The sequence below is a fragment of the Ranitomeya imitator genome, chromosome 7 (genome assembly GCF_032444005.1).
Source record: "Ranitomeya imitator isolate aRanImi1 chromosome 7, aRanImi1.pri, whole genome shotgun sequence".
Lineage (NCBI taxonomy): Eukaryota > Metazoa > Chordata > Amphibia > Anura > Dendrobatidae > Ranitomeya > Ranitomeya imitator.
The window spans coordinates 36,584,058-36,608,851 of NC_091288.1; the positions used below are offsets into that span (position 1 = coordinate 36,584,058).

At 44.8% G+C, this 24,794-nt stretch overlaps 1 protein-coding gene across 4 annotated transcripts in view; it reads right to left on the bottom strand.

Annotated features, from left to right (window-relative positions):
- Nucleotides 1-22,834, bottom strand: part of COBLL1 (cordon-bleu WH2 repeat protein like 1) — a 145,259-nt gene extending 122,425 nt beyond the window's left edge. The window contains exons 1-2 of one of the 4 annotated variants that reach the window (XM_069733059.1): nt 22,665-22,834; nt 18,374-18,486 (exon numbers count right to left, since the gene is read on the bottom strand). In XM_069733059.1, the coding sequence (XP_069589160.1) occupies nt 18,374-18,435 (62 nt within the window). In that variant the 5' untranslated portion in view covers nt 18,436-18,486; nt 22,665-22,834. Of the gene's footprint in view, nt 1-18,373; nt 18,487-22,345; nt 22,480-22,664 lie in introns of those variants that run through there. The other 3 variants (XM_069733063.1, XM_069733061.1, XM_069733062.1) reach the window with 3 other exon arrangements.
- Nucleotides 22,835-24,794: the final 1,960 nt, after the last annotated feature.

A 24,794-nucleotide genomic window follows, 5' to 3' on the forward strand; every position in this document is an offset into this window, starting at 1 on the left:
AAGGGCATGAGAATAGTCCTCTTAATAGTGTGGTCCTGAACAAAGGGCATGAGAATAGTCCTCTTAATGGTGTGGTCCTGAACAAAGGGCATGAGAATAGTCCTCTTAATGGTGTGGTCCTAAAAAGGGCATGAGAATAGTCCTCTTTGCTGGCCATACACATATGATGGCTCACAGATGAGCGCTCGTTTGGCTGTCAGCTACCTCTCTCGATTCCCCAATGCACATGAACATTCAGGTCTGCTGAGGGGTCATATTCTTTCAAAGGGTAGAGAGGAAAAAGCAGCTGCCCAAAGGCTCTGGCAGCAGCTTATCCCGTGAAGAATAAATAATCGGGTATTAAAAATTGAGCTGACCATTCCTTATCTCCCTGGACATCATCTATCAGGGAAGAGGCCCACATACTCATTAGACTGTTGTCCAATCCTGTCAATATCAGCAAGGTGGCCCGACTTTAGTGTGTGTTTGGGGGCCATTACCTGCCATTCCCCACTGACTGTAGGAGAGGTCCTCAATATGAGATCTGTGGGCGTCTGACACCCAGCACACCCACGGATCAGCTAAAATTCGATCCAGCAGCAATCAGATTAGTACACAGGAGCCCCGAACATCGCCGAGGGGCTTCTGCCCGGTATTTTATCTCTCATTTATGGATGGGTCATCAGTTGTAACGTCCTGGAAAACACCTATAACTGCATTATTGACAAACAATTAGTGAATAGGCCCAATGGTCATAAAAAGGGCCATAATGGGGAAATAGTGAGCGCACCTTTCCACCCGTATATCAAAACCCAGCTCCATGAAGTAAGGCCTACTTTGATTTTTGCTTTGTGCACCCATTTTGTATCGTATGTCATCTCATCCCCACTAAACATGTAAAATTCACATTGAGTCAGATCTTATCTATATAATCGTCTAAGGGGTACTTCCGTCTATTTCTCTGTCTGTAATGGAAATCCCGTGTCGCTGATTGGTCGCGGCCAGAAGGCTGCGACCAATCAGCGACAGGCTTAGTCCGGCCGCGAATTGGCCCCTCCCTACTCTCCTCCAGTCAGTGCCCCCTCCCTACTCCCCTCCAGTCAGCGCCAGTGTGTCAACCCATCCCGGACCAACTTTTTACTATTGATGCTGGCTATGCAGAATCAATAGTAAAAAGATATGTTTAAAAATAATAAAAAAATAAAAAATCATGCTATTCTCCCCTTCCGTCGCCTCCGCAGCTTTCCGGCTCCTCGCGATGCTCTCGGCAGATTCCGTTCCCAGAGATGCATTGCGAAATTACCCAGATGACTTAGCGGACTCGCAAGACCGCTACGTCATCACGGGTTATGGCGCGGGATTTAAACACCGCTTCTCTGATTGGTCTAACCCGGCCGTCCGCGACCAATCAGCGACCATCCCGGACCAACTTTTTGCTATTGATGCTGCCTATGTAGCATCAATAGTAAAAACATATAATGTTAAAAATAATAAAAATTTAAAAAATCATGCTATTCTCACCTTCCGTCGCCTCCGCAGCTTTTCCTGCTCCTCGCGATGCTCCGGTCCCACCGCTTCGCTGATTGGTCGCGGCCGGCCGGGCGCGACCATTCAGCGACCATCCCGGACCAACTTTTTACTATTGATCCTGCCATGCAGCATCAATAGTAAAAAGATATGTTAAAAATAATAAAAAATGAATAAAAAATTTGCTATTCTCACCTTCCGCCGTCCACCGATGCAAGCGATGCTGCCGCCAGCTTCCGTTCCCAGTGATGCATTGCGAAATTACCCAGTCCGCTAAGTCATCTGGGTAATTTAGTAATACATCACTGGGAAAGGAAGTTGGCGGCAGCATCACGCGCATCGGGACAGCTTCAGTGGACGCTGGAGGGTGAGTATATAACTATTTTTTATTTTAAAAGGGATGTGGTGCCCACACTGCTATATGCTATGCGGGCTGTGTTACATACTGCATGGGCTGTGTTATATACTGCGTGGGCTGTGTTATATACTGCGTGGACTGTGTTATATACTGTGTGGGCTGTGTTATATACTGCGTGGGCTGTGTTATATACTGCGTGGGCTGTGTTATATACTATGTGGGCTGTGCTATATATTACGTGGGCTGTGTTATATACTGCCTGGCTGCTGTATACTACGTGGGCAGTGTTATCTACTGCGTGGGCTGTGTTATATACTGCGTGGGCTGTTATATACTACGTGGGCTGTGTTATATACTACGTGGACTGTGCTATATATTATGTGGGCTGTGCTATATATTACATGGGCTGTGCTATATATTTAGTGGGCTGTGTTATATACTATGTGGCTGCTATATACTATGTGGCTGCTATATATTACGTGGGCTGTGCTATATACTATGTGGCTGCTATATACTACGTGGCTGTGCTATATACTACGTAGCTGTCTGTGTTATATACTATGTGGCTGTGTTACTGTATATGCTACGTGGCTGTGCTATGTACTACGTGGCTGTGCTAAGCACAACGTACATACATACATACATATTATAGAATACCCGATGCGTTAGAATCGGGCCACCATCTAGTTATATAATAACTAATAGTCAAAGTGTATTTGTTGTCCATAGCAACTAATCACAGCTCAGCCTTTATTTTTCAAGAGCACAATATGAAATGAAAGCTGAGCACTAATGACTTCCCTTGGGCAACAAAGATGCAGTTTATCTTTTACACAATGACGTAAATGTGCCCCATTGGGCATATTTGCTTTTTTTTATAAAGTTGTCTTTGTTGTTCATAGCAACCAATCAGAGCTCTGCTTTCATTTTTTAAACTGCTCTGGTAAAATAAAAGCTGTGCTCTGATTGGTTGCTATGGGCAACAAATACTTTTTTTTAAACTCTTTGGACAGGCTGTATTGTTGTATTTATTATCGGAGAATGTGAATTTAGCTGAGCAGTGTCGCTCAATGTGACAAGTTGTGCACAAAAACGAAACCTAATATTGTGCGCGCATGAGTTTTTTTATCATAAATATGGAACTAATATAACATTCCTTCCTTACAAGATTTTAATGGAGCATTTCATGTAAAGTGAAGTGTAACGAGTCCTTTTAGATAACTGCACATAAAACTCTGATTTTACAACTATTGTGCGAGTTCATTTTATGAGGTTTTGCCTCCAGTCTCCAGAATGGACGTGTACAGCAAGTATTAGCCTGTGACGCATATTTGTCTGCGGCCTCATATATATATAAAGGTTTCTGCATTTAGTAAGGACTAGTGATGAGTGAACGTGCTGGGATAAGGTGTTATCTGTGCATGCTCTGGTCCTAACCGAGTGTCTTCGGCGTGCTCGAATATTATGTTCGAGTCCTCACTGCTGCATGTCTCATGGCTGTTAGACAGCAGCAACACATGCAGGGATTGTCTGTCTGTTAGTAAATCCCTGCATGTGTTGTGGCTGTCTGACAGCCACGGGGACTCAAACATATTTTTCGAGCATGCTGAAGTCACTTGGTTAACATCCGAGCATGCTCAGATAACACCTTATCCAAGCACACTCGCTCATCACTTGTAAGGATCATTTTACTCATTGCTCTGCCCGTAAATAAGAGCCGATCGACACTAAAAGAATAACTGCTCATCTTCTTCATCTTAGGACTCATGGACATTGTCATATTTTCGTTCCGAGTCCGATTCGACAAGACATCGTATCGTACCCAGACAAATGTTAGTCTATCGGGCCGTGCACATGTTAGGCTACGTTCAGATTAGCGTTGCGCGCCGCTGCGTCGGCGACGCAACGCACGACGCACGCAAAAACGCACGCAAACGCACGCAAAAACGCTGCGTTTAGCGACGCGTGCGTCGTTTTTTTGACGAAATCGGACGCAAGAAAAATGCAACTTGTTGCATTTTCTTGCGTCCGACGCTAGCGTCAAAAACGGCGCACGTGTCGGAAAACGCAACAAGAAAAACGCATGCGTCCCCCATGTAAAACATAGGGGCGCATGACGCGTGCGTCGCCGCTGCGTTTCCCGACGCAGCGTCGGGAAACGCTAATCTGAACGTAGCCTTAGATTTTTACTTCAGACAGCATCTGCCGAGGAAAAAAAACGCTGCATGCCTGAGTTTGATCCTATATTCAGATCACTTTTGGCCATGCAAGTCAATGAGGGCGTGGGAAACATCAGACTGCACTCGGATGACATCTGAGCGCAGTCCGATTTCCGCTGCCTCACTCAATGGCCAAGATGGAGACATTTTTTTCCATCTTCTCCTCATCTTAGAGAATCAGATCGCACTGTGCTGACACTCTGATCAGAGTGTGATTTGCATAATCAGATTAGAAAATATGCGCCGTCTGCACTTGCCCTTATGCGATGCAATAAGCGATGCAATAGGCGTAAAAGTTATTTTGTGGTTTTTTTTCTATTTTTACGAAACTCTTTACATAGTTGTTAACAGCACCATTAGTTTTTACATGGGACTGCAGACTAGAGATGAGCGAATTAAGGCGCAGGACCAGTAGTCAGGTCAGTACTCCGTGGTTGATGGAGGGAGCCCTGCAAATCATGGTGGGAGACTGTTAGCAGGGCTTTCGTCCAGCAGCCACAAAATACTAATTTAGCTATTAATTTGCTCATTTCTACTGCCGGCCAATAATAATGTTAAGGTCACAAGATATGATCAGCTATAATCAACTTGAAAGGAATCTGTCAGCACTAAATGACGTTGCAAACCAAGCACAGGTACTCGGTGCACCCTTGTCGTGACTAAACCGCTCAACATACGTTACTAGCTACTTGTTTTCCATCTATCTCTGCCCTTATCTTCCTTGATTGACGGCTCTGGTCTTATAGGAGACAGGGAAAAACAGAGAAAGATGGAAAACAAGAGGTGGTAAGGTGCACTAACCTACCAAGCCAAGGGTGCACCGAGCGCCTGTGCTTGGTTTGAACAGTCATTTTGTGCTGACAGTCTACCTTTAATTATTGCTGATTATTCACTAACTGATCATCTCCTTGAGTAAAACGCCTGTAATACAAGAAGTAACAAGATGACTCGTTGAAAAGTAAAGTGTACTGTATATAGTTTCAAGGTTTTTTTAAGTTTTGTAATAACTTCAAGGGTTTCCCCATATATGACTTTTATGAAAAGTCAATCAAATGCGCCATTTAATTCCTACCCGTAGGTCCAAAACACCCTCAAGTATGGAAAATCTCTCTTTTGTTTTTACTTTTGATAGAGTACCATTGAAATTAAATTATGGAAACCTCACCAGTTGTCTTAACATTTATTCTTTTGGATTGAGGGGTGACAATTAAAGGGGACTCTTCTCTACTTAAAATTAGACAGTGATTTTTTTTTTTAATCTTTTTTAAGCTGAGAGAAGTATCGGCTGCTGGACCACAAATGATTTCACCTTTCTGATGCATCTGATTGATATACCGTAATAGTTGGGAGACAAATGAATCTGAAGTTTAGATTGGGGGACATTTATCAAATTGGTCCTAAGGAAAAGTGTAGAAGCTTTCCCCAGCAACCAATTAGATCTCCAATTTTCTGGGGGCTTCTGAAACATCAGAGCTGTAATTTGGTTTCTCTGAGCAACTGCTCCACTTCTGTTTCGGTTGGTTTTTGATGGAAATCGTTCATGATGTCTTCCCTTGTAAGACATAAAGGTCATCTTTTCCAAAACGTATCCTCTTAGTTAAAGGTTGTCTGAACATATGATATTTACACTCCGACACCAGACAACCCCACATATCAGCTGTTACTAGGAATGGCCATATGTAATCATTGAACAGCTTGGCTCCTTTCTGCAGAACCCAATACGTTGCGGTTTTTGCTGCGGATCCGCAGCGGTTTTGACGTCCGCAGCAGTTTTCCATGCGGTGTACAGTACAATGTTAACCTATGGAAAACAAAAACCGATGTGCACATGCTGCGGAAAAAAACGCGCGGAAACGCTGCGGTTTATTTTTCGCAGCATGTCAATTCTTTGTGCGGAATCCGCAGCGGTTTGGCACCTGCTCCATGTTAAAAATCCAAACCGCAGTGGAAACCGCACAAAACAACGCGATAAATCCGCAGTACTTTTTGCACTGCGGATTTAATCAAATCCGCTGCGGAAAATTCCACAACGGAATCCGCAGCGTGTTCACAAGGCCTTAAAGGTGATAAGCTATTCAGCTCTGTTCAACGTTTGCATCTGGCCACAGCCGAAGCTAATAAGAGCTGATCAACTGTAGTGATGGGTGTCCTCAATATCAAATACTCAAAGAAGACATTACATAGCTACAGAACCAGGACAATGAATAGTACATGTAATTCCAATGATTTACAAAAAAATTGAAGCAACTCTATCTAACTAATGTCACTGTTTGTGTATACAGCTCCTTTGTAGTCCTTTTTTTTCCTCCAAAGAAAGAACAATCACAGCCAATATAGGATAGTCCAAGAGAAACTACCAAGCAGAGATAAGATAAAATATGCCTTTATTTATATATATAGTTGGCAAATATTAATTAAAATAGTATAACAACAGATGTGCGCACAACAGGACAATATCTGTGATTAATAAAAATAAATATGAATAATGGTACAGGCTGACCCACAAAAAATATTTTAAAAAATATATAAATGTCAGGCTCTTACAATCCCCTACAAGGGCATATATAAATAACTGGAATGATATATAGCACAGGAATTACATATGTCCAAAGAATACACCTCTTGGTATAATATGTGCAAAGTATTGCTAAATGATAACCATATGTGCAAAACCTGCAATAAAAATGTGCAAAAAAGAGGAATTCTGTATTTATAAAAAGTGGCTAATATAATCTGCCGAAATCAGAGACAAGTGCAATGTGCAAAAAATATAAAAAAATATATAAGAAAACGTGGGAACAATAGTATCCACAACAAGTGCATAGGTGCCAATAGGAAAATCAGTCCTGGTTGGGCAATGTGCAAATATATAATACCAAGATTAGAGTGTAATAAGCATAAATTGTCACTATATAATCCAGATCTAAATGCAGCCTTGTTGCCACTATGTGGTCCGAATGCAACCTTGATCCACAAATGTGGGCCAGATACCAGTCTATCCAATATGACACAACGCAGGGGGGATGTAAACAATGTCTCAATATACCTGTAAAAATAGGGTCAGCCAGGTCCCGATAAGGCGCACCCCGACGCGCGTTTCGGATCGCTATCCTTCGTCAGGGGGTCAATTTTATTTTATTTTTTTATCAATTTTTATTAATTATTGGCATATAGTGATTGGTGGATCTGTGGTTGCTGCTTAATCTTTTTTTTTCCTCCGCATATTCCAATTCTGCGGTTTTATGTTACTCCACCTCTTCTAACCCTCTTCCATTGCCAGTACGGTAAGTTAGCAAAAAAGTTAACGGTAGGCAATGGAGTAATACATCATTGAGATCAGACTAAGCAGGGTTTGTTTGTAGTTTGTAACTATGGGTACTTAAATGAAGACTATTTGCAGAGTTGCAAAAATGGGAAATCTGTCACCAGGTCTTCGCTGCCCCATCTGAATGTAGGTGCAGAGACCCTGATTCCAGTAAGGTTGGGATCACACATGCGAGAAATACGTCCGAGTCTCACATGGTAATCCACGGCCCTGCACCCGACACTCAGAAGCGGAGCATAAGGCTGCATGTATTGCTATGCGGCCGCACGCTCCGCTCCGGAGTGCAGGCGGCAGGGTCGGGGATTACCATGCGAGACTCGGATGTATTTCTCGCATGTGTGATCCCGGCCTTAGGTGTTACTTACTGGGTCGCACGCTGTCATTTTTGATAAATTCATTGTTTCACCTGTTACATATTTTCCAGTTCTCTGAATACTGAGATCTGTATAACCTGACCACACCACTGATTGAAAGATTTCTGTGTAGACTGAGCAGAGACAGAAAACGTCCAGTCAGTGATGCAGGGCGGGGAAGAGGTAGGCAAATCTCATCATAATAGACTACATTGTTGCAGGTTTGTTAGTCCTCTATGTAATAATCTCTGGCTGATAAAAGAATGTTTTATCAAAACTACAGCGAGCAAACCAGTAAGTGACCCATCGCTGGAATCAGGGTCTCTGCCACTACATTGACTGCTCTCAGGTGACTTAGCAAAAATCTGTTGGCAGAGTCCCTTTAACGCCTATTAATTATTGACCGTAAGAAAAAACATCAACTGTGCAATTCATTCTGCTCGGGAAAAGGTCAGACACCATGATAAACGTATAAACAGAACCTTGAAAATTCAATTTTTTTTTAATCCTTTCCCATTAGTGGGTGTAGGACCTTTTTCATTTCAAGCACTGTTTATTATATTACACCGCTGAATAGGAACAATGAAAGTCCGAAAAGGTGGAATGGGTAATATTTCAAAGTCCGTGCCTTTGTTTGCTATGTTCCAGTCCTATGAAATCAAACATAGTGAAAAGAGCTAATTCTTTCCCTGACATGGCAACATTTCAAGAAGAGCTTAGATTACTGCAAACTGATTTGGAATCTTGAGCGGTTTGGTTCTCAAGGACCTTGTAGACCTCAGAATCCCATAGATCGTCGGCCAGGAGATCACACAGACGTTACATAGGACTCGGGGAGTCTCTGCCAAAAACATCCTCGAAGATTCAGCAGCCGTATATTTGATATATTAGAATCCGAGCTCGCCCCTTTTATGATCGTAACACATGTAAAATGTAGAATAAATCCAAAATTATTACTAGCGGCAAAAGAAACGTATCAATCTCTTCTGGTCCAACCCTTGAATTTTTCGAGCTCGTATGTGATATCCTCGAATCGGGGCCAAAAAATGCACAGCACTAAATTTCTCTTCGACAAATATGTGAAAATCTCACTCAGGCTTGCCAACTGGCACAGAAAAAAAATCCTGGGTTAAACGTAAAGCTGATGCTGAACTCATAGATTCAATATCTGACATATTTGTCTTAACTCATGTCTGCTACTTTCCCATCTTCTGCCAGAACTCAAATATGCATGAATTAAAGGGGTGTTCCCATCTCCAAGATCCTGTCCCAATATGTAGTAGGTGTAACAATAATATTATTAGCAATTACCTGCAATTAGAAATGTAGTATAGTTTTTCTGATTTGCTATGTCTATTTCCTCATGTGCAGTCATTGCAGAACCTTAGGTATCCATGGTTACGACCACTTGTAACTAGCTAACTGTCACTATATCAGTGGTTGTAACCAAGGATACCTAAGGTCCTGCAATGCTTGCACATGAGGAAAGAGACATGGCTAATTAGAAAAACTATACAACATTTTTAATTTGAGGTATTTGCTAATATTTATACATTAAGGAGGTAACTTGATTCCAGGCAGGCAGATCTCTGCTCCCTATAGCAATGGCCTTCTCACAAGGAATATTTTTGACCCAAAGGATTAATGGGCAATATATACAAGCGAGTGCACTACTGCACACTATACACAAGCACATTAACGGACTATACAAGTGAGCACATTACCGCACATTATATACAAATGAGAACTTTATTGCACAGTATATTTGTGAGTGTATTACGGCTCACAATATACACGTGTGTATGTTAGTATAGGCTACCAGAGAAGTGATAAGATCCACACACTGCGCAATGTACCGTATATGATTACATTAACACACACAATATACAAGTGAGAATATTACTGCACTATTCAGAAGCATATGGGCACGGAACTATGGGATGGAGGATGTGTGATGGGTATATGGGCACGGAACTATGGGATGGAGGATGTGTATGGTGGGTATATGGGCACGGGACTATGGGATGGAGGTTATATATGATGGCTATATGGGCACGGGACTATGGAATGGAGGATGTGTATGATGGCTATATGGGCACGGGACTATGGGATGGAGGATGTGTGATGGGTATATGGGCACGGGACTATGGAATGGATGATGTGTATGATGGCTATATGGGCACAGGACTATGGGATGGAGGATGTGTGATGGGTATATGGGCACGGGACTATGGGATGGAGGATGTGTATGATGGGTATATGGGCACGGGACTATGGGATGGAGGATGTGTATGATGGGTATATGGGCACGGGACTATGGAATGGAGGATGTGTATAATGGGTATATGGGCACGGGACTATGGGAGGGAGGATGTGTGATGGGTATATGGGCACGGGACTATGGAATGGAGGATGTGTATGATGGCTATATGGGCATGGAACTATGGGATGGAGGATGTGTATGATGGGTATATGGGCACGGGACTATGGGATGGAGGATGTGTATAATGGGTATATGGGCACGGGACTATTGGATGGAGGATGTGTATGATGGCTATATGGGCACCGGACTATGGAATGGAGGATGTGTATGATGGGTATATGAGCACGGGACTATGGGATGAAGGATGTGTATGATGGGTATATGAGCACGGGACTATGGGATGGAGGATGTGTATGGGTATGTGGGCACGGGACTATGGGATGGAGGATGTGTATGATGGGTATATGAGCACGGGACTATGGGATGGAGGATGTGTATGATGTGTATATGGGCATGGGACTATGGGATGGAAGATATGTGTGATGGGTATATGGGCACGGGACTATGGGATGGAGTAGGATGTGTATGATGGGTATATGGGCACGGGACTATGGGATGGAGGATATGTGTGATGGGTATATGGGCACGGGACTATGGGATGGAGGATGTGTATGATGGGTAAATGTGCACGGGACTATGGGATGGAGGATGTGTATGATGGCTATATGGGCACAGGACTATGGGATGGAGGATAATCATTATAATTTGTTATAACTAACCACAGTTAGTTACTATGCCCGGGTAACGCCGGGCTCTTCAGCTAGTAGCTATATAAATCACCACTTAAAAATACAAACATTTCAGTAATTAATGAGCGTACCGGACAGAGAAGGTTGTAGGCGCACACTGTAAAATTACAACACAGAACATATTTGCATACTCAAAGAAGTCCAGAGACCATGGATTTGCCTGGCTCGTAAATATCTGCAGTCAGGAATGTGGAGAACAGATGTATAAAAGTGCACACAGACCCCATTATAACAGCAGGTGCTCTCTATTACAAAGAATTTCGAGAGTAAAACAAAAGAAGATTTCTACATTGTGGTAGTAGACTTGTCTGTGACATCATTAAGATATGAACGAGGTAAAAATCATACATACAAAAATGAGAAGTATGTATGCGGGATGGAAACGTGCCAGTAAGGCAAATGGATAGTTCTCAAAACACAATAAATCAAAATAAAGATGAGAATATCATAATAACAGGAGCCCATTAACAATCTAAAATGTTTCTTTCTATACATAATATTAAAGGGGTTGTCTGGTTCAAATTGAAAAGTCTGCAGTCACTCTGTGCCAACGTCAGTGTAGTGCTTACAAGCTCAATAGGAAAAAGCTTGTAAGCGCTGCAAATTTTAAGCCACCGCTGCTGCTTTGCAAAGCTCTCTGGTTTCTTAGTAAATGCATGAAAAAAATGAAATAGAAAGTATGAAATATTGGGTGAAAAATAACAAATTGAAACAAATATATTTAACAAGTTACATATTTTTTCAATTCCTATATTACCAGTATATAATATTATATTAATATTATAATATAATATATTATTATATTGTCATTATATATTTATAGGGATACCTCTACAACCTTTATGATGTGCAGTTGTGGAACACTTTTTTTTCACACATTTGTTCTATTATGTAATTCCAATAAATATTGATAATTTATCTTTATCCTGATTTATTAAGTTGTAAAACACAAGCAAACAATATGTCATGGGCAAATTGTAATATTTTTTTTTGAACAGGAAGATCCCATTTGTTGATAGACTTTTTTTTTTTTATCTCTCGTCTTTGATTTCTTCACTTGTTACACATGGCAATTACTGTTTAAAATGCTCATTATAATTCAGATTAAAATAATAATTACTCCATGGAAATAAACCTTAAGGCTACAAGACAGGATTTACTGTAGCAGCAACATGAGAGGGTTTAGAAAGTTGCAAAACCAATTAGGGAACCTATCATTCAACGATCTGTCAGTCGAACCAGCAGACGGCTGACCAATAGTTTTGGTGACGGGCGGCCATTAATCTTAACTTCCCACCAGTACACATATTTTGTTTTGTCAAACATTTATGTGAGTTAAAAAGATGGAAGAAAAGATGAAAAGTTAAAAAACAAACAAAAAAAAAACAAAAAACAAAGCATCCCGTTACATCTATGTTCTGGTGGACTACATACTGACCCCATAGAACTCTCGGAAGAGCGAACCTAAAATCTTATGTCTTTAACAAGCCTTAGGTACTGCTTACTTTATAGGTTACCTTATAAAGAATAGGAAGAAACGGGGAAAAAAAACAGAAAGTGGTTGTAATCCGAGTCTGGAAAAATGAGAAATTGGAGATAAGTTTGGTTACTGACTCAACAACCCTGGTAGTAACCCCGTTAAAGACTCGTGAACGTAGCAAAGCCAACCATGGAACTGATATGAAGACACAAGGAATTCCGACAGCACCATATTACACTCCCTCCCAGGTTCGTCTACCGTAAAGGTACCTTCACACATAACGATATCGTTAACGATATCGTTGCATTTTGTGACGTAGCAACGATATCGTTAATGAAATCGTTATGTGTGACAGCGACCAACGATCGGGCCCCTGCTGGGAGATCGTTGGTCGCTGAAGAAAGTCCAGAACTTTATTTCGTCGCTGGACTCCCTGGAGACATCGCTGGATCGGCGTGTGTGACACCGATCCAGCGATGTCTTCACTGGTAACCAGGGTAAACATCGGGTAACTAAGCGCAGGGCCGCGCTTAGTAACCCGATGTTTACCCTGGTTACCATCCTAAAAGTAAAAAAAACAAACAGTACATACTTACCTACCGCTGTCTGTCCCCCGGCGCTGTGCTCTGCACTCCTCCTGCACTGACTGTGAGCGTCGGTCAGCCGGAAAGCAGAGCGGTGACGTCACCGCTCTGCTTTCCGGCCGCTGTGCTCACAGACAGTACAGGAGGAGTGCAGAGAAGCAGAGCGCCGGGGACAGACAGCGGTAGGTAAGTATGTAGTGTTTGTTTTTTTTACTTTTAGGATGGTAACCAGGGTAAACATCGGGTTACTAAGCGCGGCCCTGCGCTTAGTTACCCGATGTTTACCCTGGTTACCGGCATCGTTGGTCGCTGGAGAGCGGTCTGTGTGACAGCTCTCCAGCGACCAAACAGCGACGCTGCAGCGATCCGGATCGTTGTCGGTATCGCTGCAGCGTCGCTTAATGTGAAGGGGCCTTAAGGCTTTATTCACACATTAGTATGTTTAATCAGTGTTTCCATGCCAAAAACCAGGAGTGTCTCCAAAACACAGAACAGTGTGCAAATCTTTCAGTTATACGTAGTTGTTCTCTGTAAGTTCCACTCCTGGTTTTGGCACACAAACACTGATGCAAAATACTGACCAAATACTGACGTGTGGACGAGACTTGAGGCAAAGTATACATCTGCATGCCACATTTTATGGCTTCAAGCTTAAAAACATTTTCCATTAGTTACAAATTATTCTTCTTCATAGGAAAGTTAATAACTACTAGGTCGGTGTGGGCCCCAGCCTATCTTCGTCAGTCCATAGGCTTTGGATGGAATGGCCGTGCAAATGTACGACCACTCAAACTAAGAACATGGGACTCCCATTCTGGTGATTGGTCGTGGTCTCTACTGTTGGACCAGCATCTGAGCAGTTATTATCTATACAGTGAAAGGGTGAGTACGTGGTATTGCTGGAGTAGTCCCAAGGGCAGGTGCAGACGACCGCGTATTCTCTCATCCGAGAGAATCAGTCCGATTATGCTCCTCATAGTCTGATCAGAGTTTGATCAGAGTATGCTCTGATTCTTTCGGATGGAGAGAAGATGGGGAAAAAAAAAGTCTCCATCTTCTCCATTGTGTGAGGCCGCGGAAATCGAATGTCATCTGAGTGTAGTCCAATGTTTCTCGCACACTCATTGACTTGCATGGCCATATATCAGGTCAATCAAACTCTGGCATAAAGTGATTTTTTTTCTTCTGTCTGTCTAAAGAATCAGACATGTGCACGGCTTCATAGGCTCACATTGGTCCAAGTGCAATCTGATGTTTTGTAGGATCCCACTCAGATAATACTCGGGCAAATACGCTCGTCTGCATGAGCTGTAAAAGTAAAATCTGGTCAAAATAAACCTTCTGAGGTGTTATAAACAGGAGGGAACATCATACTTGTCTAATATGTAGAATTACATGATGGGCATTAAGACTAATGAAGGAAACTAGAGAGGAGGGTCTCTAATTGGGCCTAGGGACAGGCAAGGCCTCTGACAGATCGTCTGACTATTAGAATATAATATTGGTGGGGTTCCATGTCATGGAGGTCCTACTAATCATCCTAAACTTTACTAAGTGCCTTGCTCCTGGACTTTAAGTATGTGAAAATCTGGTCTCAGATTCCATTAAATTACGTGCAACAGTAATGGTCATGCCCAAGTTCATCTGAAAGTCATGGAAAGAGCTGATCCTCATCACATCGAAGACAGAAAGATTACAAAGTACCAGGAACTAAACCAACAGTGAGAAGAGAATAGAATCTGGTACGGTAATTGCCCCGTATCGGGGGCCTGAAGATATGATTTCAATTGGTTTTTCTGAACAAGTCATGGTTTTCCTAAGACTTCACAGATTTCACAATTCACTCTCTACGAATATACGTGTTCAGTGGAATCTGCACATTTTTTACACTAAACAGAGAGCACATTTTCTCCACAGTTATTGATGTGACAGCTAGCATGTCCTGCCAAACCCAACTGAAACGCAATCCATCGTCTTGTATTTAAGGATTACTAACCTAAAAACACACTTTTCACATTCAAGGCATATTTGATTCACCTCTCGGTCTTTGTCTGAACAATACGATGTCTCCTTCAAATCTGTATGCGATATCTATAAAGCCTGACCTCGATGTTGACGGCTATCATCCTCCGAACCCAATATTGTGCTTCCTTTTTAAGGGGTTTAGAGAAATGATTCTAAGATAAATAAAACACTAATCATCTGGTAAATCTACGGCTGCCGTCCTGGTAATCCCTGTCCTTGTTGCAGTGGTCATGTGGATGCACGGCTCGTTCTCGCTGCCGGAAAATGACAGTTTCTAAAAGGAAAAGTCGCCATTGGAGCAGTGGAGAAATGATCAGGTCAGTAATGGCTATTTTTTTTATTTCATTGCATTTTCTTCTATAAATAGGAGAAGCTAGATACTTCCCCCAACATTGATGTCCCCCAACATTGATGTCCCCATTCAATTCATCTGCGCTCCAAAGCCTATATACTACTATAAGGACCATATTGGCTCTGAAAGGGTGATCTCCATGAGTAATACAGGTCGGATTACAGCTCTTGCTTCTCCTCCAAGGAACAAATCACTCCATGATTTCAGCTCTGAAGTTCCATTAGGATCCAGGATGGAAAAACCTCTATTGTTTTTGGTTAGGGCATCATTGGCTCTTTAGGAAGAAGGGCAGGCAGCACTAAAAGGGGCAAAGTGATCAGTCAGTAGACGGCCATAATGGAAGTAATAATGACCAAAAAAGAGTCATATCATCTGCTTAGTGAGGTGGTATAAAGGGGGGGAAATAAAGGCACCAGAAAGTGCCATTTTTTGGTCAGAGAACAGATGCAACCCATAATGTGTGCCATAACCCCTTTTCTCACCCTCGCCACATGCACTCACTGGCTTTGGCCATGGCAACAGTGGCTATGTCTCTATAGAGCAGCATAGCCGATGAGATGTCAACTGGGAGAAAATGACGTCACTAAGGATCCAGCCAAAATTGAGGATTCAGATGGCGACTGTAGCAGTGGGACCACAAAACGCATGGGAGAATAAGGAGTCTCCTTCCTCTGCTCCTTGAGTAGGGAGATCTCCTGTGTGACTCATAAGGACTGACAGACTGTCAATAGCCGAGATCATTGTCGTTAATAGTAATGCTTGTAATTATGAACGTGCCTCTTATAGTCCTTTACTAAATTGTAGCTCGAACTCCGACCCGTAAAAGAAGCTGCACAGACCAAATAGTGTTTCCGACTGCACCACAGAAGTTAGCGAAGCCTGTAGCAAAGTCCAACCTTCGTCATTAATGTTGATATGGTGTAAGTGCCAATTTCTACAGCGCTACAATGTGACCAGTGTCTGTACCAGTGGATGGAGAATGTAAAACTGCACAGTAAAGTTTTGTAAAGTGTAGTCGGCCTCCGCCTGTCGTTAATTTCAGCGCCATCCTGTGACCTTCATTGACAGACCGCCTTGCTTCTTCAACAGTCCGTCAAAGTGAAGGTCGTATTGACTTTTGACTCACATACAGTGCATCCACCTATAGTAAACGCTTGCTAATATTGTCACATAGAGTCCACTACTTTCCAAGCAAATTCATAAACCGACCAGATGTGACGAGCCGTAGAAATACATCTGCAACTCATGTCTGCGGGGCTGTCCATCTCCCACCACTGTGCGACAGCAAAACCACAAGAAAGGAGAATTCAACAGAAAAGCAGATGTGAACATCTAGTGGTTGGAGAGAAGATTCGGGGGAAGGAGAGTCAAGATGAGTAATATGTTCTCATATGGTTAATCTCAGATAAATGCCGCCAAAATAAATGTGAATACGTAACAGGGGATTTCTGGGCGAAACATAAAGGATGAACATTCACCATTATAGAAAAAAATGTGTCATCATCGAGGGAACTTGATTTAAAGACGAGCTGTCACTTGCCAAAAATATGTGATATTTTTACCAGGTGTAAATTCTACTGTTCTTCTGAATCCGATGCTTGTTTTTTTATTTTTTTTTAATTCCTGTGCTTCTCCAGTCCTGACGTATTACCGCCTCTTCTATAGACTTACGGTATATTCGCAATAGATTAGACCCGTACACTACTCTGTTGTCTGTGCACACTTAGCGCAACCCTCTACAAAGTTATAGCAATACATTGAAATCCAGGAACCAAAGCACCGGACATCCTCCTTTTGGTAACTTTTGGTAGTACAGAAAAATCACAACGTTTCGACTGCACAGGGCCTTTATCTAGCCATAAAATAATGAATAGCTCTCTTTTTTATGGCTTGATAAAGGCACTGCGCAGCCGAAAGGTTGTGATTTTTCTGTACTAATTAAGTTACCAAAAGGAGGATGTCAGGTGCTCTGGTTCTTGGATTTCTCCTCTTCCAGCCTTGTTGTCCAAGTGGGTGTGAGGTTCTCAAGATGACACCCCCACAGAGAAAAGTTGAGGATCACGCCCACTTGGATAACTAGATTTAAATACAAGTGGGGGGGATTACATCTCAGGAACCGAAAGGCGTAGGAACAAAAGAAAATAATAGGCATGGAGAAAAAGCCGGAAAAAAATGGCAAAAAAAAGCACCATAACATTAAAGAATGGCAGAAAAAGAAAAACATTGGCAGAAGAGAATTCCCAACAATTTGTGAACCAGGTTCTAAGATTTTATGCAAATTTTTGACATCTACTGAGAGATTGATGATTTCCTTCCTCATTGGCTGTAAATTAAATGATCACCTTACGTAAATGACATAAGGTGTCGGGTTTTGCATTCAGCAACAAGGAACAGTCCAAAGAACACAATCTCCCAGATCCTGACCTTTACCCAACTAGTGGCTGGAAGTCCAGATGTTATCAGGAAGATAATACTAACACCCTTTAAATGCAGTGTATGTGGTTAATCAGGTGATAAGCAGGGTACAGGCGTGATAAAAGGGATGGATAAGAATGGGGATAGATGAAAAAAGGAAGGAAAGGTATAAAGCATGGACAACTTTTCTTCTCTTTACTATCCACTCCTCGCTTCAGCTAAAAAAAAAAAACGCATCAAAAACTGCGAGTGTGATTAGAGCTTTAAACGGACTCCATGTACTAGAGATGAGCGGAAAGATTTGCATTATTAAGAGTCAGACCGGATCTTCGCCACTAGGAAGCACATGGTCCAGAACTGGGATTTTGCAAATGACGATGAATTGACATAAAAAACCCTTTAGCACAATAAATGTTAGTAATCTGCAGGACTACACGTTATCTGCCATCATTTATATATTCAGAGATTCTGGACGAACATTCAGTTATTTCCAGCAGAATCAGAAAACCAGGTGAAAGTGAAGTATTACAGCAGGACTCCGCACTGACATCTGTTCCCTAGTTTTCTGCCTACGAGTTGCAGCTATGGGTGAATTTTCCTGAAATGAAGCTTGCACAACAAGGTCAGAAGTCCACTGTCTGATTTACACGGATTTGCTTGTTAGCACTTTCCGATGATTCTTACCCTGTAGGCGGCAGGGAAGCGTCCTGACTGGAGTTTTCAGACCAAGATCCTGAATCGTCCATTCCCCAGCAGTGCCCCTCGGGTGCTGAGAAGAGCCGTCCTTATTTCAGCAGCTGTGTAACAAAATAATGGGATAAGTAGCGGCTCCAAATCACCCAAAGACCCCCTCTTTACCAACATACCCCATTATTATGTCATCCAATGTCAATCCTTCATTAACATAATAGCCCCAACTTGTCATATTTTCTTCATGTTTCCACTTTCTTATCAGGTCACTCACACCATACCATGTAGCCCTTCCTAATGATGTCACCCAATGATGTCAGCCTGCCATCAGCATGTCTCCTTTCCTCCCCCTGACCCTTCATCATGTCTCCATTGTGTGTCCTCCTGCATCTCCCCTTCCATGATTTCCTCTTCTCATTACCAGTCTTCAATAGTAAACCCAATGTTATATCCTATCACCACCTCCTCCTGTCAGCCCCTCCTTATCGTGTCACCCCTTATTATCTTATCACTCCCCCTTTATACAATTATCTCACCATTTTCTTTTGTCACCTCATTATCCTATCACTCCCTTTATAATATGGTATCCCTCTTCATCTCATTTTACCCTCTAACCTTTCATATCACCTCCTCTATCATATTATTCAGGATTTTTTTTTTTTTTTCCGTTTTAAATCTACCATACTGTTCCAGACATGTGTGCTTTATTATTTACCAAAGGGGTGGTGCTCAAAGGCTAATAATACACATCAGCCTAAATACACATCCCCGAGACGATCTCTGAACCCCATGCCCTCAGAAAACAACATCAAAAGAAGCATTAAATACAAAGTTCTATATATCTGGAGCCGTATTAATATTTATGGAAAAAAGCAGAACACTCAGGACGGCAGAATGAATAAAATAAGAAAGTAATAGCAAAAACTGGTCACTTTTGAACTAGTGACAGGTTCTCCTGAAGCCAGCCTTCATCGTATTACCTCTATGTTTACATGTCACCCTCTGGTTATCATGAGAAACTCATGTCAAACCTTCAGCATGACACCATTTATTCTTCATGTCCTTCCCTTATCAGCATATCCCCCATCAACGTCACGTTATCCCCTCCTTGTCCTATCACTCACCATAACACCATATCTTCATGTCTTCTTTTGCGTCATGAATCCCCGTTATCAGCACAGCATGTCACCCCTTCTTATCACACCCATACTCAGCATGTCACCATGTCGCCTTTCCACATCATCAGTGTATCCCCCCCATCCTCATCATGTCACCCCCTTCTTATCATACCCATACTCAGCATGTCACTATGTCTTCACCATGTCACCTCTCCACATCAGTGTACCCCAATCCACAAACTGTAACCCCTTCTTATCATACCCACCCCTCACCATGTCACCATTTTGCTTCACCACATCGTCAGCGTATCCCCCCCATACATATCATGTCATCCCTTCTTATCATACGCACCCCTCACCAGGTCACCATTTTGCTTCCCCACATCGCCAGTGTATCCCCCCATCCATATCATGTCACCCCTTCTTATCATACGCACCCCTCACCATTTTGCTTCCCCACATCGTCAGTGTATCCCCCCATCTATATCATGTCACCCCTTCTTATCATACCCACCTCTCACCATTTTGCTTCCCCACATCGTCAGTGTATCCCCCCATCCATATCATGTCACCCCTTCTTATCATACCCACCTCACCATTTTGCTTCACCTCATCGTCAGTGTATCCCCCCCATCCATATCATGTCACCCCTTATCATACCCACCCCTCACCATGTCACCATTTTGCTTCCCCACATCATCAGTGTATCCCCCCCATACATATCATGTCACCCCTTCTTATCATACGCACCCCTCACCATTTTGCTTCCCCCCATCGTCAGCGTATCCCCCCATCCATATCATGTCACCCCTTCTTATCATACGCACCCCTCACCATTTTGCTTCCCCACATCGTCAGTGTATCCCCCCCATCCATATCAGGTCACCCCTTCTTATCATACGCACCCCTCTCCATTTTGCTTCCCCACATCGTCAGTGTATCCCCCCATCCATATCACGTCACCCCTTCTTATCATACGCACCCCTCTCCATTTTGCTTCCCCACATCGTCAGTGTATCCCCCCCATCCATATCACGTCACCCCTTCTTATCATACGCACCCCTCACCATTTTGCTTCCCCACATCATCAGTGTATCCCCCCATCCATATCAGGTCACCCCTTCTTATCATACGCACCGCTCACCATTTTGCTTCCCCACATCGTCAGTGTATCCCCCCCATCCATATCAGGTCACCCCTTCTTATCATACGCACCTCTCACCATTTTGCTTCCCCACATCGTCAGTGTATCCCCCCATCCATATCAGGTCATCCCTTCTTATCATACCCACCTCTCACCATTTTGCTTCCCCACATTGTCAGTGTATCCCCCCATCCATATCATGTCACCCCTTCTTATCATACCCACCCCTCACCATTTTGCTTCCCCACATCGTCAGCGTATCCCCCCATCCATATCATGTCATCCCTTCTTATCATACCCACCTCTCACCATTTTGCTTCCCCACATTGTCAGTGTATCCCCCCATCCATATCATGTCACCCCTTCTTATCATACGCACCCCTCACCATTTTGCTTCCCCACATCGTCAGCGTATCCCCCCATCCATATCATGTCATCCCTTCTTATCATACCCACCTCTCACCATTTTGCTTCCCCACATTGTCAGTGTATCCCCCCATCCATATCATGTCACCCCTTCTTATCATACGCACCCCTCACCATTTTGCTTCCCCACATTGTCAGTGTATCCCCCCATCCATATCATGTCACCCCTTCTTATCATACCCACCCCTCACCATTTTGCTTCCCCACATCGTCAGCGTATCCCCCCATCCATATCATGTCATCCCTTCTTATCATACCCACCTCTCACCATTTTGCTTCCCCACATTGTCAGTGTATCCCCCCATCCATATCATGTCACCCCTTCTTATCATACCCACCCCTCACCATTTTGCTTCCCCACATCGTCAGCGTATCCCCCCATCCATATCATGTCATCCCTTCTTATCATACCCACCTCTCACCATTTTGCTTCCCCACATTGTCAGTGTATCCCCCCATCCATATCATGTCACCCCTTCTTATCATACGCACCCCTCACCATTTTGCTTCCCCACATCGTCAGTGTATCCCCCCCATCCGTATCATGTCACCCCTTCTTATCATACCCACCTCTCACCATTTTGCTTCCCCCCATCCTCATCAGGTCACCCCCTTCCCAGTAGGTCTTGCTGTCAGCTGCCCCTGGACTGACACTGACTCACACTGGCACATGTCTACAGGCAAGTTTGGAAAACTTCCACCATCACATGCAGAATCAGGAGTCTGCTCTTGGCAACCAAAGCTGTCAAACCCCAACTTTGTGCTTGTTCTCAGGACATGACACCTGGAAAACACCTGCATGACACTATCTGCATGAGCCATGAGCATGTGAGCTAAAGTCAGCACCCAGCTGAGCTGCCTGCACTGTCATGCTGGTACTTGTGGTGCCGAATGTGTGACCAGCACTTTGTCACAGAAAGAAAGTCCATAGACCATAGGGCAGTGTACAGAATAAGTTCATTAATGGCATCGCACCCAGATTTCGCCGACCCAGAGCACATTTTTGATAACAGACTTGTTGTTAGACGGAAACTCAAAATAAATCATATCCTGGGGGAGAATGGGATAAATTAGATTATTTACTAATATTTACAAACATCGGTGGCGAAATGATAACTAGTGCAACATAACAGCAAGTGGGGGCTTGTAAGAGCAGCTTTGTGGTGGGCATGCTGGGACTTGTAGCTCAGCCGTCGGTAAGTAAGGAGTTAACAGTGCCCAGCTTGCAGCCATGCCTCTCACACTGGGCTACTGTCAATGTGACAGGACAGCACTCACCTCCTGCTCACCTCTCCATGGAACACAATGTGGCGGCGCCGACAACCATATGGCACCAGCCGTGCAAGCAGTGGTCGGGCTGCAGTGGTCGGGCTGCAGTGGTCGGGCTGCAGTGGTCGGGCTGCAGTGGTCGGGCTGCACCGGGGCCCCTCACCGTCCTGCCCTCGGGGCCGCCTCACCGTCCAGCCCCCGGGGCCCCTAACCGTCCTGCCCCCGGGGCCCCTCACCGTCCTGCCCCCGGGGCCCCTCACCGTCCAGCCCCCGCTCCACAACAAACCTACAGCAACTTTCTCCAGGGGGAAGGAAACGTGAGACCAACCTTGTGCCGAGCGAGTCCTGGGAACAGAGGCGGCAGTGTCGGCGGCGCCCCAGCTGTGCCAGCCTCCGTGCCCCCGCCCTCCGGTAACTCTGCTGGAGCTTAGCATGCAAGCCGGGTCTTGTTCATTCTCCTCCACGTTCTGTCTTCTCTCCCGCACATTCCCGTCTGTCAGAGGAGAAAAGCGTCCTGTGTTCCCGGAGCTGCAGCTGGGAGGGAGGTGCAAAGTCCAAGGGGGACTGTACACACCTGGGGGGGCACACTGTACACTGCACACACCTGGGGGGGCACACTGTACACTGTACACACCTGGGGGGCACACTGTGCACTGCACACACCTGGGAGGGCACACACTGTGCACTGCACACACCTGGGGGGGGCACACTGTACACTGTACACACCTGGGGGGCACACTGTACACTGTACACACCTGGGGGGCACACTGTACAAACCTGGGGGGCACACTGTGCACTGTACACACCTGGGGGGGCACACTGTACACACCTGGGGGGCACACTGTGCACTGCACACACCTGGGAGGGCACACTGTACACACCTGGGAGGACACACTGTACACTGCACACACCTGGAGGGCACACTGTACACACCTGGGAGGAGACACTGTACACTGCACACACCTGGAAGGCACACTGTACACACCTGGGGGGGGCACACTGTACACTGTACACACCTGGGGGGCACACTGTACACTGTACACACCTGGGGGGCACACTGTACACACCTGGGGGGCACACTGTGCACTGTACACACCTGGGGGGCACACTGTACACTGTACACACCTGGGGGGGCACACTGTACACACCTGGGGGGCACACTGTACACTGTACACACCTGGGGGGGCACACTGTACACACCTGGGGGGGCACACTGTACACTGTACACACCTGGGGGGCACACTGTGCACTGTACACACCTGGGAGGAGACACTGTACACTGCACACACCTGGAGAGCACACTGTACACACCTGGGAGGAGACACTGTACACTGCACACACCTGGAGGGCACACTGTACACACCTGGAAGGGCACACTGTACACTGTACACACCTGGGAGGACACACTGTGCACTATACACACCTGGAAGGGCACACTGTACACACCAGGGAGGAGACACTGTGCACTGCACACACCAGGGAGGACACACTGTACACACCTGGGAGGAGACACTGTACACACCTGGGGGGCACACTGTACACACCTGGAGGGCACACTGTGCACTGTACACACCAGGGAGGACACACTGTGCACTGCACACACCTGGAGGGCACACTGTACACACCTGGGAGGAGACACTGTACACACCTGGAGGGCACACTGTGCACTGTACACACCTGGAGGGCACACTGTGCACTGTACACACCAGGGAGGACACACTGTGCACTGCACACACCTGGAGGGCACACTGTACACACCTGGGAGGACACACTGTACACACCTGGAGGGCACACTGTGCACTGCACACACCTGGGAGGACACACTGTACACACCTGGAGGGCACACTGTGCACTGTACACACCAGGGAGGACACACTGTGCACTGCACACACCTGGAGGGCACACTGTACACACCTGGGAGGACACACTGTACACACCTGGAGGGCACACTGTGCACTGCACACACCTGGGAGGAGACACTGTGCACTGTACACACCTGGGAAGGCACACTGCACACACTTGGGAGGAGACACTGTGCACTGTACACACCTGGGAGGGCACACTGTACACACCTGGGAGGACACACACTGTACACACCTGGGAGGACACACTGTGCACTGCACACAACTGGGAGGACACACACTGTACACTGCACACACCTGGGAGGACACACTGTGCACTGTACACACCAGGGAGGACACACTGTGCACTGCACACACCTGGAGGGCACACTGTACAAACCTGGAGGGCACACTGTGCACTGCACACACCTGGGAGGAGACACTGTGCACTGTACACACCTGGGAGGGCACACTGCGCACACCTGGGAGGAGACACTGTGCACTGTACACACCTGGGAGGGCACACTGTACACACCTGGGAGGACACACACTGCACACACCTGGGAGGACACACACTGTACACTGCACACACCTGGGAGGACACACTGTACACTGCA